Genomic DNA, 17,975 nt, shown 5'->3' with positions numbered 1-17,975 from the left:
AGAAGAGCGCGGGTGGTGGCTTTTGTATATTTTAGTTTTTGTTTTGCGAGGACGGACAATCAACCTTACTTATGCTGTTGCTGTGCCTACAACAGAAATAAATATAAATACTATTGGACCAACTGGTTCATTTCCAAAGAGGCTTTGGGCTTTACACAGCACAAGCCCATGGGGTTGGGCTTCTACCGCCGCGGCGGTTACCCAATGTTTATACGCTTAAAAAATTAAAACACTTTGAAAGACAACAAGTGCATATCCACAAGATTAGATTTTACAACATCCCAATTAGGCGAAATATCTATATTGACTAAGTTAAAAGCTAAATTTGAGCACGATAGTTTTATTTTGATTGTTGTTGCATTAGCAAGAGTGTTGCCTTGCCACCATAATTTGATGTCTCGAATATGTCACCAATTGTACCTAATTCTGAGCATTTGTCGAAATCTGTAAGCTCGATGATAAGCGGTGAATTTTCATCGTGGCGTCTGCCTAGTATAGTCAATTCGTATTTATCTCCCATTTCACGAATCACACTGACTACACCTACCCCGTTGTTTACCTCCTCTTATATATACGTGACTTTTTGTTGTATGTAGTTCTCAACTTAAAATCCATTAATGTTTCCTCGTCAAATCTGTTCTCAGCTGACATTTTCTTCAAGTTATATTCACAACTCTTCTTCAGCAATCGAATTACAGTGACCTTAATGTTTGGGTGTTCGGACATTCTTTCTGCATATGCAAGTGCCTCACGATCGTCCGCGCCACCCAAGAAAACCACTGCCACATGATAAGATGACGAGTTATCTAAAACACCACCAAGCACCCCCCGGTCAATAATGATGCCAACAGAGCAAGGTGCATTTTCAAGGACATTCTTGTTCATTGTCCTTATCCCACTGTGGGCGAAGCTAGTATCCAAATGTTTGTGGAAGGGGAGAATTATGAGAGAAATCATTTTTTCGATCGGAAGCTTACACGCGTCATTGTGCATAGATGTGGATGATGTTACCACAGTGTAGGGCGCAACTGAAACTCTCCCTTTGTTTTTTTCTTCATAAGACCTAAACACACTGACGATTCTTTGGGATGCTGTATTAGGAGAAGAAGAAGATCTTTCGTACGATCTGTGAGAAATGATTTGGGGAGTTTTGTGGCCAACAATCTCAACAAAATGAATGATGTTCAAGTTGACGGGGCTAGTTTTTGTTGGATTGGTGGCCATCATGAGATAGATCGCAGATAGTACATTCGGCTCATTGTGGATGCAAGCAAGAATTCACATTGGAGTGTTAAGTTCAGAGTGCGCAATGGTTCTTCTGTTGAGTAGCTTATATTTCATTGACGACTTGTGGAGATATCTTACTAGGGGTGCAGAAGCCCCGGTTATGACCACTGTCGACAATACCATGATTTGAATGTAGTCGTAATTGACTAGCTGCCATTTAAAAAAAACAAAAATGAAAAAAAAAAAATGAACCAGTAGTCGTAGTTACATGAACATAAACACATTAAACTAATAATAAGAGGTATTATATATGGAGCATGATTTCCTGTAATATATTATACGTGAACGGTCGTCAATACTTAGAAAAAGGAAACATCCGTAAAGCCTTGGGCGTTCATCGTGAGGCCAAGTAAAATAGCATCCTTGGACGACATGTTGTAGTAAAGAGCAGGTAAAAATGCTCCTAAGAACTTTCCAGTGCAACTAACGAGAACAACCATTCCAACAATGAGAGCGGTAGATAAGTCGATTAGATATACATTCATCGCCATCCCATTCGTGGTGTAGAAAATTGGCATGATTATCCATTTATTGAAAAGTTCAAGCCTATTAACTAGGGCTGATCCTAGAAGTGGCCCTGGTGGTATCATCAGCCCAAAAATGAATGGCCCAAACATAATATCAATTGATATCCCTCCCAAAGATCGCTAACAATTTTCCATCCGGTATCCGATTAATCATCAAATTTATCATCGTGTCGCAGTCATGGGTAAACATAACTACCACAACTACTATGGCTATAGTGAGACACCCATATATAGCTATATTTAGGATGTGTGGATTTTGTTGATGGGTCAGAAAAATTGTCATCACTGATAAATACAATATACCACTGATCAATGAAGAACTTAAGGCTAACTGGCTGAACTTTGTGTTGAAAATATTAAGCTCAGAAAGATAACTAGCAATGGAAGGGAAAGTCGGAATGGATTCTGCAACTCCAACCATTATAAGATGATAGTATAACGTTTTGTTTACGTCTTGACGAATAATATTGATGAGAAAAGAGTAGCACATCTTTGTAAAGAGTATCATTTGGAAGTAAAATTACCAAAATGCAAGTTATTATTGCTTTTCTTCCTGTCCTTGATATCATCCTGGGGTTCATCTTCACTCCAATCAAGAAGATTTGGAAAATTATTACCAAAGCTGAATATAGATCTAATGTAGCGAAACTTGGCTCGACGAAAATTGTCCATAATTGTTTGTTTCCAGTGATAGGACCCAAAATGCTAGGACCTACTACGATGCCCGCCTGTTAGATAAGAAACATTAAAATAATTATTATTAAAAAAAAAAAAAAATTCAACACTATTTTTTTTCAAAAATTTATTTCCCGTAATAAGGTCCAAAATTGTGTTAATGAAAGGAAATGTACACTATACATCTCTTTTGGTGTTGCTACAGTGGATGCAACTACCAACATTCAAGCTCAATTAAATAAAATTCTAAGCTCAATTAATTAAAATTCTTAGTAGACCACCCACTTTTAGCCTCCTTGGGAGGCCTAGAATCCATTAGAATTGAATTCTAAACATACTCCAAATCCTTTTATGAAGTCTTCCCAGACCTATGGTAATCCCATACAATCGTAGACAACATATTCATTGTGTTTCAAATACAAAAATCTAAATATGAATTGAATTATGAAAGTTTGTCAAACACACATTTCGTAAATTTGAATCAAATTCTATTATAGTGGATTCCATTCCAATAGTTTCCAACTCCATCATATTCCTAATTAGTTTCCAGTTTAAGTTGCCAAACGTATTCAGGTACACCATATCAGACTCCTCCCAATTACATGGTGGTTTGCATTCAGACCAAATTTGTTCAAAAATAGTTAAACTAGTACCATGCATGTTTTGCTATTATATCAGCCGTGAAGCTAGTTTTCTTCCTTCCCTGTGTGAAATTTTCCTAATCATATATAGAATCTTGTTTTGTTCAAGGTATATGCACAATATAGAAATCTAATCTAGTAATATATTAAATACATACCATATATCTTGTCTTCCTCCACAATAATGACAATATATAAATCTTTTACAAAGATGGCATCTCTACTAGGGCTGTCCACGGTTCGGTTCGGGTCGGTTTAGTTTAAATATATGAACCGAATCACAAGAGTCGGTTTCTAACTTTTCAAACCGTAACCGAACCGCATCAGAAGAAAACCGAGTTCTAACCGAACTATAAAATCGGTTCGGTTCGGTTTAAAACCGAATCTATTGACTTAAAGCCCAACTATTCCAACTTAAATCGGTTTATCGGTTCAGGCATTTATAAAACAACAACATTAAGAAGGGAAATAACCAATTATACCAAATAAGATAACTAATTTTGATCTATTGAATCAATTAGATTTGAGATATGAATAGAAAGAATATCAAACCCAACATGAAAATTGATATCATTTGGCTTTAATTTACAGAAAACATATTTGTGAGATCTCTCAATCGATTGATATATAACCAGTGTTCATTCTTCTCATGGTGAACAACGATCCTTGATAGAAAATTAGAAATTAAACTAGAAAAGAAGAAGGTCGAGGTAGTGGTTGACGGGTTGTTATCTTGGAAAGGGTCACCGATATTTTTTGTTGAAGTGGTTGTTAGTTTGAACTTTGGAGATGAGAATATAAGAGAGGAGAGAGAATAAGAGAGGCACATGCGGCTGGTTGAGAGAGTTAGGGTTTGGTGGCTTAAGTTAGATAGTCCATTCAAAATCAATGGTCATAAATTAACTTAAAGATCTAAAGGTTTATAACAATTATTACTAGTGAACAGCTATCGGTTCGGTTCGGTTAACCGAGGGCTAAAACTATGAACCGAACCAAATGAAGTCGGTTTTACAATTAGGAATCGAAAACCGAACCAGACATGTAGTAAACCGAAATAAATGACCGGTTCGGGCTGGTTCGATCCGGTTTTTCGGTTTTTGTGAACACCCCTAGTTATATTTGATGACATGACCAAATTGAGTTCATATTTCCATCGAAAACAGATGAAGTTGATAATAGCAATAGAAAGTGATCCGTTTTATGGTCTATCAAGACTTGATTTTACTCAGATCGTCAATCCATCAACAACTTATTGGCTTTTGTATACAGTTAGTCAATTCAAATATCTATCACGATAGGGATATAACATTATATACAATATAAGGACAAATCTATCTATCGTGAATTTGAAATTGTAACTAAAAATTGGCAAACAAAGATAAATATGATCAAGCTTTTATATCTTTATCCACCCTTCATCATGATTATTTGATATAAACAGTTTATTAAGGTTGCCGACTTGCCATTGAATTTCTGCTTACCCTTGAGAAAATCCCAGTTCAACCCTCGCTGGCATGCACCACCACACTTGAAGGGTGCCGATTTAAACTAAGTAAGGTAGATGCAAGGCATTCACTTTACAGTTAATTTAACGTTATAACTTATTAAATATATTAATAGATAGTAAGTTTGTGCAAATTAGCTTTTGAAGTTAATATTGAGATTTCTAATGACTCCATCTTAAAAGCAAAACTGTTGTATACTAAGTTACATTGATACGGTTATGTGTGCCCATACCCGAAATGAATATGAAGTGTCAAACATGGAATCGAGATATATTTTATACCATTTATGTCAGTTTTTGGTCTGTGTTTTGATCGACAGCATCTTAAGAAAGAATCGTTCATTCAAGGCAAAGCAAACTTCACTTCTCTTTTCATAAATAGACTCAGTTAGAGATCTTCCTGATTGTGTGACCAAAAATGGATACATAGATACTGATGTAGGATGAGAACGTTCACTTTTAGGTATTTCTATTAGTAGAATTATTAAGTTGATTTAGTAGTTTCTTATGTTGGGTTTAATTAGATTTAGAGGTCTAGGTTTCTTGGTTATCATGTTTGGCTTATCTATATAAGGAGGCCAATGTTACTTGTTTTAGGTATTCAATTATTCAATCAGATCAATTATCAAAATTATCTCAAGCCTAATATTTTCCTTCTCCAATTATTCTTCATCTCCTTCAATCTTAATTTCTTATTCGTCTAAACTCTTCAATCTCCTTCGTTGAATTCTTCTATTAAGGATTTCCATATCCTATCTTCTAAATCTAATTGTTCCCCATCAGATACGTATCCGACACGGATTATTTTAAAAAAATTGTAAGTCCATGTAACATAAGTTGTATTTAAACAAAATCTAACATGACCACTTCCACAACACCCCAGTTCCATTTTTTGGGAAGAGATTAAACACATCTTGTACTTAGGTAAAGCAGAACAAAATGCATCAATGTTCACTAAATTTGGCATATAATTCAAGGGCTAGGACTCTAATGCAGTAGGAAACAAAAGCAGCATGTATTATGTATTTACATACATATCCATGCAAAAAAGACATTAAATCTGGTCACCCAGCTCAAAATCAATTTGCAATAAGTGGCTCGTCCCCGAGATTTATGTATTATATGCATGGGCGCATGGCTTCAGATACCCGATATGGGATAATAGATATCACGACGCCCCCTAATGTGTGACGTATCTTGAGCCAAACATGTGGACACATTTTAATGAGTGATGTAAAGTACATGGGTATTTGGGGCGTCGCGTATCTTGAGCCAAACACATGGACACATTTTTAAAAAAACACACATATGTGATGTAAAGTACATGTGTATTTCGGGCCATAGAGTAGTCCGCTTTGATACCATATTAAATTTGGGTATCCAACTCAAAACCAATTCGCAATGAGTGGAGAGGCCCCATGATTCTTATACAAGGGAACATCCCCTTCTCCCTATTGAGAACAAATGTATGAATCTGGGTCTCAAACAGTAGAACATGATATCTGATATCGATTATAAATCTCAAGAAAAGAAAATACAGACTGTCAGGTATGTTGATATGACAAGAAGTCCTATATTCTTAAACACAAGCTGATTGGCATGCCATTGCAGATAAGGTTGACAAGGATAGGATACAAATTCCGAATACCTACCCAAGGTAACCAATCATTAAAGAAACGCCCCACACGGTGTTTTTTTTCCTCTATTATTATACGTGACTAATGTCACCTTTGCCTAATTTCACCACCAAAAAGAAAAAAGAAAAGAAAAGTAGATTCATCAACTTCCATCTCACAAGTTTCATGAAAGTCCACAAAAGTATATTCAAATTTTGCTTTATTATATATTTTAGAAGTAAATAATGTAGATCTTAGACAAAGAAAGACAAAATCTAATAGGCAATGAAACAATATACATAAACAAGACTTGAGGTACCTATAAACAGAACAAGTAATTCCAAAGACAACCCATTAAGTACCTAGTCTTCCTACGATAGGTCCAACCAAAGAGTAAAACAACATGCTCCTTATATAATTGATAGCTAAATATTCTGATTTTGATTTAGCATAGCGGTTTGACACCTTCTAAACCATTTAAAACTTTCCAAAGATCAAGACACTATGATGTTTTTGGATTCCCGCAGAGAGGGGAGGGGGGTTGTTTTTAGATAAAATCCTATATGCAGATGAGAAAATTGATTATTGAATCCCAATCTTAGTAGGCTTAGTGTACAAGTTTGAGCAAGTAAACCTCCAGACCCTACAACAATGAGATTTAAACACATTGGGTAGTATGTTTTATCAACCTCCTATTCCATACCAAAGATCCGATTGTACTCTATTCCGCCACATCTCATACCCAGTTTCTAGTACCTAGTTCTTTACATATGATCATTGCAGCCCTACGCCCCTTTTGTTGTACATTTTATAGAAGGTATTCATTCATGTTGGGGTTCCACAAACGCTTCACACATAAAATTCCTCACGACAGTGAATAACATAATGGTTAAACACTCAAATAAACTAGGATAAGAGAAAAGAACTTCTAAAACTTAGAAGGAAGCTCTTAATAAGGGAAAGAACCACTCTTCAAAAGCATACCAACCTCTTCAACCCACTAGGTTTCTATCAAATCTCTCGATATGATCTCAAACAATTTGCGCCAAAGAATTTTCAAAAATATACGAGGTATCCACCCAGTCGAGTACCCAAATTATTGTTCCCACAAAAAACATTTTTAGAAGAAGTGATCTCAAGGAAAAAGTCAAACCAAAAAATTATAAATAAAAGTAACAAGTCGTGAGGTGTCTTACTTAACAACCTAACTCCCCTCGACGACAACGGTGTCATCCATGAATTGTGGGAGAGAAATGTCAATGCCTATCTTCCAACCTTAAAGCCTTAAAACCAATTGGTTAATTTGCCTTATAAAATTCTTATCAGTACCCCAACCAGTACTATCAGCAAACGAGGGAAAAGGTCTCAACTCTGTTCCAAATTGGTATACTTTACACTCTAGTTTACGATTTACGCATAGTTCTTAAGGGATACTAAGTGGCAGATTTTGCTTGTGTATCCAACGAAACCGCTCACATTCAGGCAAAGCCAAGCAGGTAACAAATGGAAACATTTCTAAATTCATTTTGTGGGAGACAAAATACATTTTCAGTGAATACAAATGGTCAAAATGTCATGTTATACAAGAGAAAGGAGACAAAACAAAGGATAATAATGTTCAACTATTCTTTCCAATATTATTGTGGCTATTCATGTACAAGATAGCCAGTAATATAGTTTGTGATCCTTCTTTTACGGTTTTACACATTCATTAAGTTGATAATATGCCCATTCCACGACAGAGTAGTAAATCTGATTTGAAAACAAAGAAATTATAGTAGTCGTACTGACACCCGTAAATAAGATAGGAATCTACTTAGCGAAAGAATTACCAGATATAGGACAAATACCAAGCATCCTATAGTCACTACTACAAAGAATCAAGTAGTCTCACCCTATATCTCTTCTCTGCATAATTAATGTGCCCCAAACCAGAGATAAGAAAGGAAATCTTTTTGAGAGACAAAATATAATCACTTGACATGAAGATTTAGAACCTTGCTTAAGATGAATGGTAGAATATTTTTTCATCCTAAACTAAGTTATACAACCAATATTAAAAAAAGTAGACAATTACACAACATGAGGATGGAGGATTCCAAGCAACTAAGCTTTGTTCAGAATGAGAGTACAGGAGAGCCGAACTCAAAACGATGCCAATATTTACTTTAGAACATTTATCTATGATACCGTAATACTTCAATAAACACAACTTATGCGTATCCACATTATCTAACACCGAAACCAACACGAGGACACCGACGATCGACACTTACATGGGTACTTCTTGAACAACTACCCCGTATCCTTTCGTGCTTACGTCTATTGTCCACACACTTATGAATTACTTAATTTCTTCCGAAACTGAGACACTAGATAGTATATTGCAAACAAAAATTATTCTAGAAAGGAGTGCAATCCTTAAAGTGGTATTACATCTATTATCAACTGTGATTGCATTTACAATATGCATAGTACTTAAGATAAACTGCTAAACTTAAGAATAAAGCTATTGTCTACAAAGATGGTTGCATATTGCAGGTGCCGACTAGCAAAGTCGGTAAAACCATTGGGTGATGACACCAGAGGTCTGGGGCTCGAACCCCGCCAGCATCAAAGAGTTACTGATCTCATTTAAAATAGGCTTACCAATAAAAAAAAAAAAAAAAAACGGTTTCATATTAGCTTTAAACAAAAACAAAACACTAGAAAACATATTATGTATATTATGTACATACATATAGCAAGTAATCGTGCAAATGAAGTCAGGAAGCTAATTTTTCAGAGGCTATTTTCTTTAAATTGTTGTTGTACAAAATAACTACCACAATACTTCATTCATTATCTATCCAATACATTTAATGTACTGGCTAATACTTCTGGTTATGACCACTAATAGTGTCAGATCACTTCTAAATCTTGTAGCAGGACAAAGAATAACATACTGTCGGAGGAAGAAGAGTTTGTTGAAGATAATTTTGACGGCCTATATGACACTTAGGATGAGATGTTGGATCTCGAATTATTGAAGGAATACTACAACAGGGAGGTGGAAGGAGAAGACGAACAGAGGACGAGGAACAAGAGACCATCTAAGTCAAGTGATAGTGGTCATCTAGTGTAGGAACTAGGTTATGGTGGTGTTTTTGGGTGCTTTTGTTCTTGATTACCAACTGGTCACCTGCTTGTTATTTTCCGTTCTATTTTTCTTTCCTTTCTTGTAATCAGGGGTTGGTGTCTTAGGGGTTATGGGGCAGGTTTTGGGCTTGAAAATTAGCTACTAGCTAATAATTCAACTATTAATTTAATCCCATTCATTAATATTATTACATTTTCTTTTATGTATCCAAAAATAAAATAAAAATTGTAGCAGGAGTTGTTTCTTTGGAGCAAAAAGCTGATGCTTGGAGAGTCTGCTCCTAAAACCGTAGGAGCATGCTTTTGGAGTCAATCGACCACCATGTCACTCAGTTCTGTTCTCTGTGGAAATGATACTTAACTCTGTCTTGCATACATACTAGATCACTGACGTAAAACAGGCGATTGTTAAGGAACAACATATAGCTCCTTGCAAATTCCACAAGGAAACATACAAGACGTACATAAATAATTCTACGGAGCTAACCCTTAAAGTTTTTGTTTACTATAGGTAACACTTCAATAGGTAAGTTGTGGCGGGAATATATGTAGGATACTAAAATTTTGAATTCAGTCAAACATCTATCAAATCCAATAGAGCTAAAAGTTATTTTGAAATGTTCAGTGAGGATTAAAGAAACTTAAGACCTAGAAAACCTTTGGAAGCAACATCACGAAAAACGAGTTTGGAAAGATGAGAATACATAAGTCACTTACCATAACGGGTATCATCTTAGCACATTTTGCAAGTGTCTGAACTGGAAAACTAACATACTTGAGGGCCTAGAGAAAAAAAAACAGGTGACATCGTTAATATACAGGCGAAATTAATTATTAAAAAAAAAAAAAAAAAGAAATGACATACCTCATATTGACAAGTTGTTGTGAGTATGTTTGATACTGAGATAAGGCAATACTTATAGATTGGAGCAACAGGGTCCAAGGCTTTTTTACTTGCCTAAAAAAGATATTGGTTAGGCAATGACACCATCTCCGGAAAGACAAAATAATAATAATAAGGTTACATATATAGTAGAGTACCAGTAAAGCATATATGGCATATTATTAGTAATAAAGACACACTATGGGTGGAGTGGATACACAAGAATCTGATCAGAGGAAGGAACTTTTGGCAAATTAGTATTCCTCAAGATGTATCATGGAGTTGGAGGAACATTTTGAAGGGCAGAGTGGATGCAAAACTTATTGCTCATCATCAGATTGGTGATGGAAAATCCACTAAGTTTTGGTTGGACCCTTGGCACCCAAGAGGTATATTGAAACCTTCTTTTCCTCAAGCCTTGCTTTATGACTCTACAGCTAACATTAATGTAAAGGTGGGGCAGCTTATCTCAGATGGAATGTGGAGTATTCCTCAACACACTAGGAATCACTTCCCTGACATTGCCATTGAGATTGAAGAGGAAGTTCAGATTGGTGGAGGAGAAGACTTAATTGTATGGGCTGATTCTTTACATGGGGAGTTTCAACTTAAAGATACATATCAAAGCTTAAGGAAGAAAGGGCAAGTTAGGGATTGGCATGGGATCTGTTGGTTCACTAATAGAATCCCTAGACACTCTTTTATAGGGTGGATGGTTCTTATTGAAGGATTGAAAACTCTTAAGAAAGTCAAAGAATGGAAGGTGATACAATCTGATTTATGTGTGTTATGTTGGAGGGATGTGGAAACAGAGAAACATTTGTTCTTTTCTTGTGTGTATTCCCAATACGTTTGGAATACTATTTTACTATTTGCAGGCTTTAACAAGAGGAGAGCAGCTACATGGGAAGATGAATTGCATTGGATTATTAACAAGTCCAAAGGCAAAGGTGGAAGGCAAGATGCAATCCGGTTGGTGACTAATGCATTCTTTTATCATGTGTGGCAGCAAAGAAATGCAAGAATCTTTAAGAACCAATACAAAATAGGAAGGCAGGTTGCAAATCAGATCATTCATGATGTGAATGTCAAGATGAACTCACTTGACATCAAGATTGATGAAGGACCAGCAAGGCAAAGCTTCATGGAGAGATGGTTAGTTCAAGTTGTAGAAGTATTCAATGTAAATATGTTAAATCAGATCAAGGGAATAGCACACTTAACACAGATGGCACATTACAAGGTTTAGTGGGAGGTTAGGCAGCAACAATAAGAGATAGTGAAGGAGTAGTGGTAGCAGCAGCTAAGGGAAAGTCAAGCTTCACATCAATTGCAATGATTGAATTGCAAGGAGTGCAACAAGGACTCAAGATAGCAGAAAGGTACAATGTGAAGAGGATACAAGCACAAACAGATTCGACCAATGTAATTTCTTTCTTAAGGAATGGAGGGCATCATCCATGGTAGGCTAACAAGATCATTGAAGACATTAGAAGAGTGATTGATAGACTAGAGTTCTTTTCTATTATTCATGTATATAGAGAAACAAATAGACTTGCAGATGCACTTGCAAAAAATGTACCTAGTCATAGGTTTGTAGATATTGTTCCTAGCTCCTTTGCAGAGGATGTTAAATAGATTGTATATGAGGACTCTATAGGAACAGTCTATCAACGAATGTACTAAGCTCTTTTTATTAACGAAAAGGGGTAGGGGACCTCTAAACAACCCCGCTTGATTAACAAAAAAAAGAGTACCAGTAAAGCAGCTGCAGATACAGTAGACGTCATAATGCGGTTACAGAAAACAAGAAATAACGAGTACTTAAAATATTCTTTCTTTTCCCCATACGGAACTCTCATTATCTTTTCCTGCATCATTAAATTTCCCTTTTCTTTGTCAAAAATATACACAAGACAAAACTCTTGAGACGAGAATTGAATTTTTTTTAAAAAACACGTGAAAAACGCGTATGACGAGTGGTCATGATCCCGAGACAGTAAAACGCCTTTCCATAGTAATTTATTATTATTATTATTATTATTATTATTATTATTATTCTCTTGTAATAATAATAAGCCACTCGATGGAGGAGGAGACGTCATGCTAATTATTAGATCGACACGTGGTGAGTGGAGAGGTGGAAATGTGTATTAGAAGAGCGCGGGTGGTGGCTTTTGTATATTTTAGTTTTTGTTTTGCGAGGATAGACGGTCAACCTTACTTATGCTATGCTTTGTGCCTACAAAAAATAAATATAAATACTATTGGACCAACTGGTTCATTTCCAAAGAGGCTTTGGGCTTTACACAGCACAGGCCCACGGGGTTGGGCTTCTACAGCCGCGGCAGTTACCCAATGTTTATACGCTTAAAAAATTAAAACACTTTGAAAGACAACAAGTGCATATCCACAAGATTAGATTTTACAACATCCAAATTAGGCGAAATATCTGTATTGACTAAGTTAAAAGCTAAATTTGAGCACGATAGTTTTATTTTGATTGTTGTTGCATTAGCAAGAGTGTTGCCTTGCCACCATAATTTGATGTCTCGAATATGTCACCAATTGTACCTAATTCTGAGCATTTGTCGAAATCTGTAAGCTCGATGATAAGCGGTGAATTTTCATCGTGGTGTCTGCCTAGTATAATCAATTCGTATTTATCTCCCATTTCACAAATCACACTGACTACACCTACCCCGTTGTTTACCTCCTCATATATATACGTGACTCTTTTGTTGTATGTAGTTCTCAACTTAAAATCCATTAATGTTTCCTCGTCAAATATGTTCTCAGCTGACATTTTCTTCAAGTTATATTCACAACTCTTCTTCAGCAATCGAATTACAGTGACCTTAATGTTTGGGTGTTTGGAAATTCTTTCTGCATATGCTAGTGCCTCACGATCGTCCGCGCCGCCCAAGAAAACCACTGCCACATGATAAGATGACGAGTTATCAAAAACACCACCAAGCCCCCCCCCCCCCCCCCCTCGGTCAATAATGATGCCAACAGAGAAAGGTGCATTTTCAAGGACATTCTTGTTCATTGTCTTATCCCACTGTGGGCGAAGCCAGTATCCAAATGTTTGTGGAAGGGGAGAATTTTGAGAGAAATCATTTTTTTGATCGCAAGCTTACACGTGTCATTGTGCATAGATGTGTATGATGTTACCACAGTGTAGGGCACAACTGAAACTCTCCCTTTGTTTTTCTCTTCATAAGACCTGAACACACTGACGATTCTTTGGGATGCTATATTAGGAGAAGAAGAAGATCTTTCGTACGATCTGTGAGAAATGATTTGGGGAGTTTCGTGGCCAACAATCTCAACAAAATGAATGATGTTCAAGTTGATGGGGCTAGTTTTTGTCGGATTGGTGTCCATCATGAGATAGATCGCAGATAGTACATTCGGCTCATTGTGGATGCAAGCAAGAATTCACAGTGGAGTGTTAAGTTCAGAGTGTGCAATGGTTCTTCTGTTGAGTAGGTTATATTTCATTGACGACTTGTGGAGATATCCTACTAGGGGTGCAAAAGCCCCGGTTATGACCACTGTCGACAATACCATGATTTGAAAGTAGTCGTAATTGACTAGCTGCCATTTAAAAAAAACAAAAAAAAAAAAAAAAAAAAAATGAACCAGTAGTCGTAGTTACATGAACATAAACACATTAAGCCAACAATAAGAGGTATTATATATGGAGCACGATTTCTTGTAATATATTATACCTGAACGACTGTCAATACTTGGAAAAAGGAAACATCCGTAAAGCCTTGGGCGTTCATCGTGAGGCCAAGTAAAATAGCATCCTTAAATGACATGTTGTAGTAAAGAGCAGGTAAAAATGCTCCTAAGAACTTTCCAGTGCAACTTGCGAGAGCAACCATTCCAACAATGAGAGCGGTAGATAAGTCGATCAGATATACATTCATCGCCATCCCATTCGTGGTGTAGAAAATTAGCATTATTATCCATTTATTGAAAAGTTCAAGCCTATTAACTAGGGCTGATCCTAGAGGTGGCCCTGGTGGTATCATCAGCCCAAAAATGAATGGCCCAAACATAATATCAAGGTCGAGAAGTATAGAAAAATATGCTAACAATACTACCGCTGCAAAAACCACAAATAGATATTCCATCTGGTATCCGATTAATCATCTAATTTATCGCAGGCCGCAGTGCAAACATAAATACCACAACTACTATGGCTATAGTGAGACACCCATATATAGCTATATTTAGGATGCTTGGATTTTGTTGATGGGTTAGAAAAATTGTCATTACTGATATATACAATATACCACTGATCAATGAAGAACTTAAGGCTAACTGGCTGAACTCTGTGTTGAAAATATTAAGCTCAGAAAGATAACTAGCAATGGAAGGGAAAGCCGAAATGGATTCTGCAACTCCAACCATTATAAGATGATAGTATAACGTTTTGTTTACGTGATGACTGAATATTGATGAGAAAAGAGTAGCACATGCTGTAGAGAGTATCGCTGGAAGTAAAATTACAAAAATGCAAGTTATTATTGCTTTTCTTCCTGTCCTTGATATCATCCTGGGGTTCATCTTCACTCCAATCAAGAAGATTTGGAAAATTATTCCCAAAGCTGAATATAGATCTAATGTAGCGAAACTTGGCTAGACGAAAATTGTCCGTAATTGTTTGTTTCCAGTGATAGGACCCAAAATGCTAGGACCTACTACGATGCCCATCTGTTAGATAAGAAACATTAAAATAGTTATTATTAAAAAAAAAAACATTCAACACTATTTTTTTTCAAAAATTTATTTCCCGTAATAAGGTCCAAAATTGTGTTAATGAAAGGAAATGTACACTATACATCTCTTTTGGTGTTGCTATAGTGGATGCAACCATAGTACAAAATATCAGGATATGGGTATTTATCGATATTCAATTTCTGGATATGTATCGTGGATATATCTTCCTCTTTGGGGATATTTAACATTGTTTCACATGCAAATATCGTGGATATATCCAAAATATCGAAAAATATCGTGGATATTGTGGATATTTCTTGATATATCATGATATATTATTTATATTTATTTGAAATATAATAGTAAATATTAAATAAAATTATTATATACACAAAATATCCCCAAATATCGTAAAATATCCCCAAATATCGTAAAATATCTCCAAATATTGTAAAATATCACAAATACCGTTGAATTATCACTGATATTTGCAGTCGTATATATCTCTGAATATATCGTGATATTTATATATCTTTTTCTGGAATATGGATAGATATCCCCAAATATCGGGATATATTGGGATATTTTGTACTCTGGATGCAACTACCAACATTCAAGCTCAATTAAATAAAATTCTTAGTAAACCACCCACTTTTAGCCTCCTTGGGAGGCCTAGAATCCAATAGAATTGAATTCTAAACATACTCCAAATCCTTTTATGAAGTCTTCCACAGACCTATGGTAATCCCATACAAACAGACCAACGGTAATCCCATACAAACAGACCTATGGTAATCCCATACAATCGTAGACAACATATTCATTGTGTTTCAAATACAAAAATCTAAATAGGAATTGAATTATGAAAGTTTGTCAAACACACATTTCGTAAATTTGAATCAAATTCTATTATAGTGGATTCCATTCCAATAGTTTCCAACTCCATCCTATTCCTAATTAGTTTCCACTTTAAGTTGCCAAACGTACTCAGGTACACCATATCAGACTCCTCCCAATTACATGGTGGTTTGCATTCAGACCAAATTTGTTCAAAAATAGTTAAACTAGTACCATGCATGTTTTGCTATTATATCAGCCATGAAGCTAGTTTTCTTCCTTCCCTGTGTGAAATTTTCCTAATCATATATAGAATCTTGTTTTGTTCAAGGTATATGCACAATATAGAAATCTAATCTAGTAATATATTAAATACATACCATACATCTTGTCTTCCTCCACAATAATGACAATATATAAATCCTTTACAAAGATGGCATCTCTACTAGGGTTGTCCATGGTTCGGTTCGGGTCTGTTTAGTCCAAATATATGAACCGAATCACAAGAGTCGGTTTCTAACTTTTCAAACCGTAACCGAACCGCATCGGAAGAAAACCGAGTTCTAACCGAACTATAAAATCGGTTCGGTTCGGTTTAAAACCGAATCTATTGACTTAAAGCCCAACTATTCCAACTTAAATCGGTTTATCGGTTCAGGCATTTATAAATCAACAATATTAAGAAGGGAAAAAACCAATTATACCAAATAAGATAACTAATTTTGATCTATTGAATCAATTAGATTTGAGATATGAATAGAAAGAATATCAAACCCAACATGAAAATTGATATCATTTGGCTTTAATTTACAGAAAACATATTTGTGAGATCTCTCAATCGATTGATCTATAACCAGTTTTCATTCTTCTCACGGTGAACAACGATCCTTGATAGAAAATTAGAAATTAAACTAGAAAAGAAGAAGATCAGAGGTAGTGGTTGACTGGTTGTTATCTTGGAAAGGGTCACTGATATTTTGTTGAAGTGGTTGTTAGTTTGAACTTTGGAGATGAGAATATAAGAGAGGAGAGAGAATAAGAGAGGCACATTTGGTTGGTTGAGAGAGTTAAGGTTTGGTGGCTTAAGTTAGATAGTCCATTCAAAATCAATGGTCATAAATTAACTTAAAGATCTAAGGGTTTATAACAATTATTACTAGTGTACAACTATCGGTTCGGTTCGGTTAACCGAGGGCAAAAACTGTGAGCTAAACCAATTGAAGTCGGTTTTACAATTAGGGATTGAAAACCGAACCGGACATGTAGTAAATCGAAAAAATGACCGGTTTGGGCTGGTTTGATTCTGTTTTTTGGTTTTTCGGTTTTTGTGAACCTCCCTAGTTATATTTGATGACATTAGCAAATTGACTTCATATTTCCATATAAAACAGATGAAGTGGATAATAGCAATAGAAAGTGATCCGTTTTATGATCTATCAAGACTTGATTTTACTCAGATCCTCAATCCATCAACAACGTATTGACTTTTGTATACAGTTAGTCAATTCAAATATCTATCACGATAGGCATATAACATTATATACAATATAAAAACAAATCTATCTATCGTGAATTTGAAATTGTAACTAACAATTGGCAAACAAAGATAAATATGACTAGGTGCTTTTATATCTTTATCCACCCTTCATCATGATTATTTGATATAAACAGGTTTATTAAGGTTGCCGACATGCCATTGAATTTATGCTTACCCTTGAGAAAATCCAAGTTCAACCCTGCCAGTGGCCATGCACCACTAGCTTGAAGGGTGCTAGTTACGAAACTAAGTAAGGTAGATGCAAGGCATTCACTTTACAGTTAAATTAATGTTATAACTTATTAAATATATTAATAGATAGTAAGTTTGTGCAAATTAGCTTTTGAAGTTAATATTGAGATTTCTAATGACTCCATCTTAAAAGCAAAACTGTTGTATTCTAAGTTACATTGATACGGTTATGTGTCTCCATACCCGAAACGAATATGAAGTGTCAAACACGGAATCGAGATATATTTTATACCATTTATGTCAGTTTTTGGTCCTTGTTTTGATCGACATCATCTTAAGAAAGAATCGTTCATTCAAGGCAAAGCAAACTTCGCTTCTCTTTTCATAAATAGACTCAGTTA

The 17,975-nt window shown here is 35.5% G+C and overlaps 3 protein-coding genes across 3 annotated transcripts; 1 reads left to right on the top strand and 2 right to left on the bottom strand.

Annotated features, from left to right (window-relative positions):
- Window positions 1-555: 555 nt before the first annotated feature.
- On the bottom strand, window positions 556-10,449 carry LOC147497621 (cation/H(+) antiporter 15-like). The gene is given in 8 exon segments (XM_086562945.1): window positions 556-1,126; window positions 1,283-1,437; window positions 1,716-1,934; window positions 2,101-2,322; window positions 2,324-2,542; window positions 10,106-10,171; window positions 10,254-10,346; window positions 10,414-10,449. Coding segments are annotated over 8 exon segments (1,581 nt in total).
- Window positions 10,450-10,749: 300 nt separating this feature from the next.
- Window positions 10,750-11,520, top strand: LOC147497620 (uncharacterized). Its single transcript, XM_086562944.1, has 2 exons — window positions 10,750-11,053; window positions 11,150-11,520. Exons 1-2 carry the CDS (start codon window positions 10,750-10,752, stop codon window positions 11,518-11,520), a joined length of 675 nt encoding a protein of 224 aa, XP_086419070.1.
- A 1,245-nt stretch (window positions 11,521-12,765) lies between these two features.
- On the bottom strand, window positions 12,766-15,832 carry LOC147497619 (cation/H(+) antiporter 15-like). The gene is made up of 5 exons (XM_086562943.1): window positions 15,770-15,832; window positions 14,501-14,927; window positions 14,009-14,391; window positions 13,449-13,691; window positions 12,766-13,335 (listed from the first exon to the last, which is right to left on the bottom strand). Exons 1-5 carry the CDS (start codon window positions 15,830-15,832, stop codon window positions 12,766-12,768), a joined length of 1,686 nt encoding a protein of 561 aa, XP_086419069.1.
- Window positions 15,833-17,975: the final 2,143 nt, after the last annotated feature.

The sequence above is a fragment of the Coptis chinensis genome, chromosome 5, assembly GCF_015680905.1.
Source record: "Coptis chinensis isolate HL-2020 chromosome 5, ASM1568090v1, whole genome shotgun sequence".
NCBI classification, from domain to species: Eukaryota; Viridiplantae; Streptophyta; class Magnoliopsida; order Ranunculales; family Ranunculaceae; genus Coptis; species Coptis chinensis.
This window is presented reverse-complemented; position numbering and strand designations above follow the sequence as displayed.

Coding starts and splice junctions, on each gene's coding strand:
- LOC147497620 (XM_086562944.1), top strand. CDS start 10,750: ATGTGGAGTATTCCTCAACACACTAGGAATCACTTCCCTGACATTGCC. Junction 11,054..11,149: donor GGTGATACAATCTGATTTAT/GTGTGTTATGTT, acceptor TACTATTTGCAG/GCTTTAACAAGAGGAGAGCA.
- LOC147497619 (XM_086562943.1), bottom strand. CDS start 15,832: ATGAATATGTTGTCTACGATTGTATGGGATTACCATAGGTCTGTTTGT. Junction 14,928..15,769: donor TTTGTATGGGATTACCGTTG/GTCTGTTTGTAT, acceptor ATTTTCGTCTAG/CCAAGTTTCGCTACATTAGA. Junction 13,692..14,008: donor AAGTATTGACAGTCGTTCAG/GTATAATATATT, acceptor ATCCACAATGAG/CCGAATGTACTATCTGCGAT.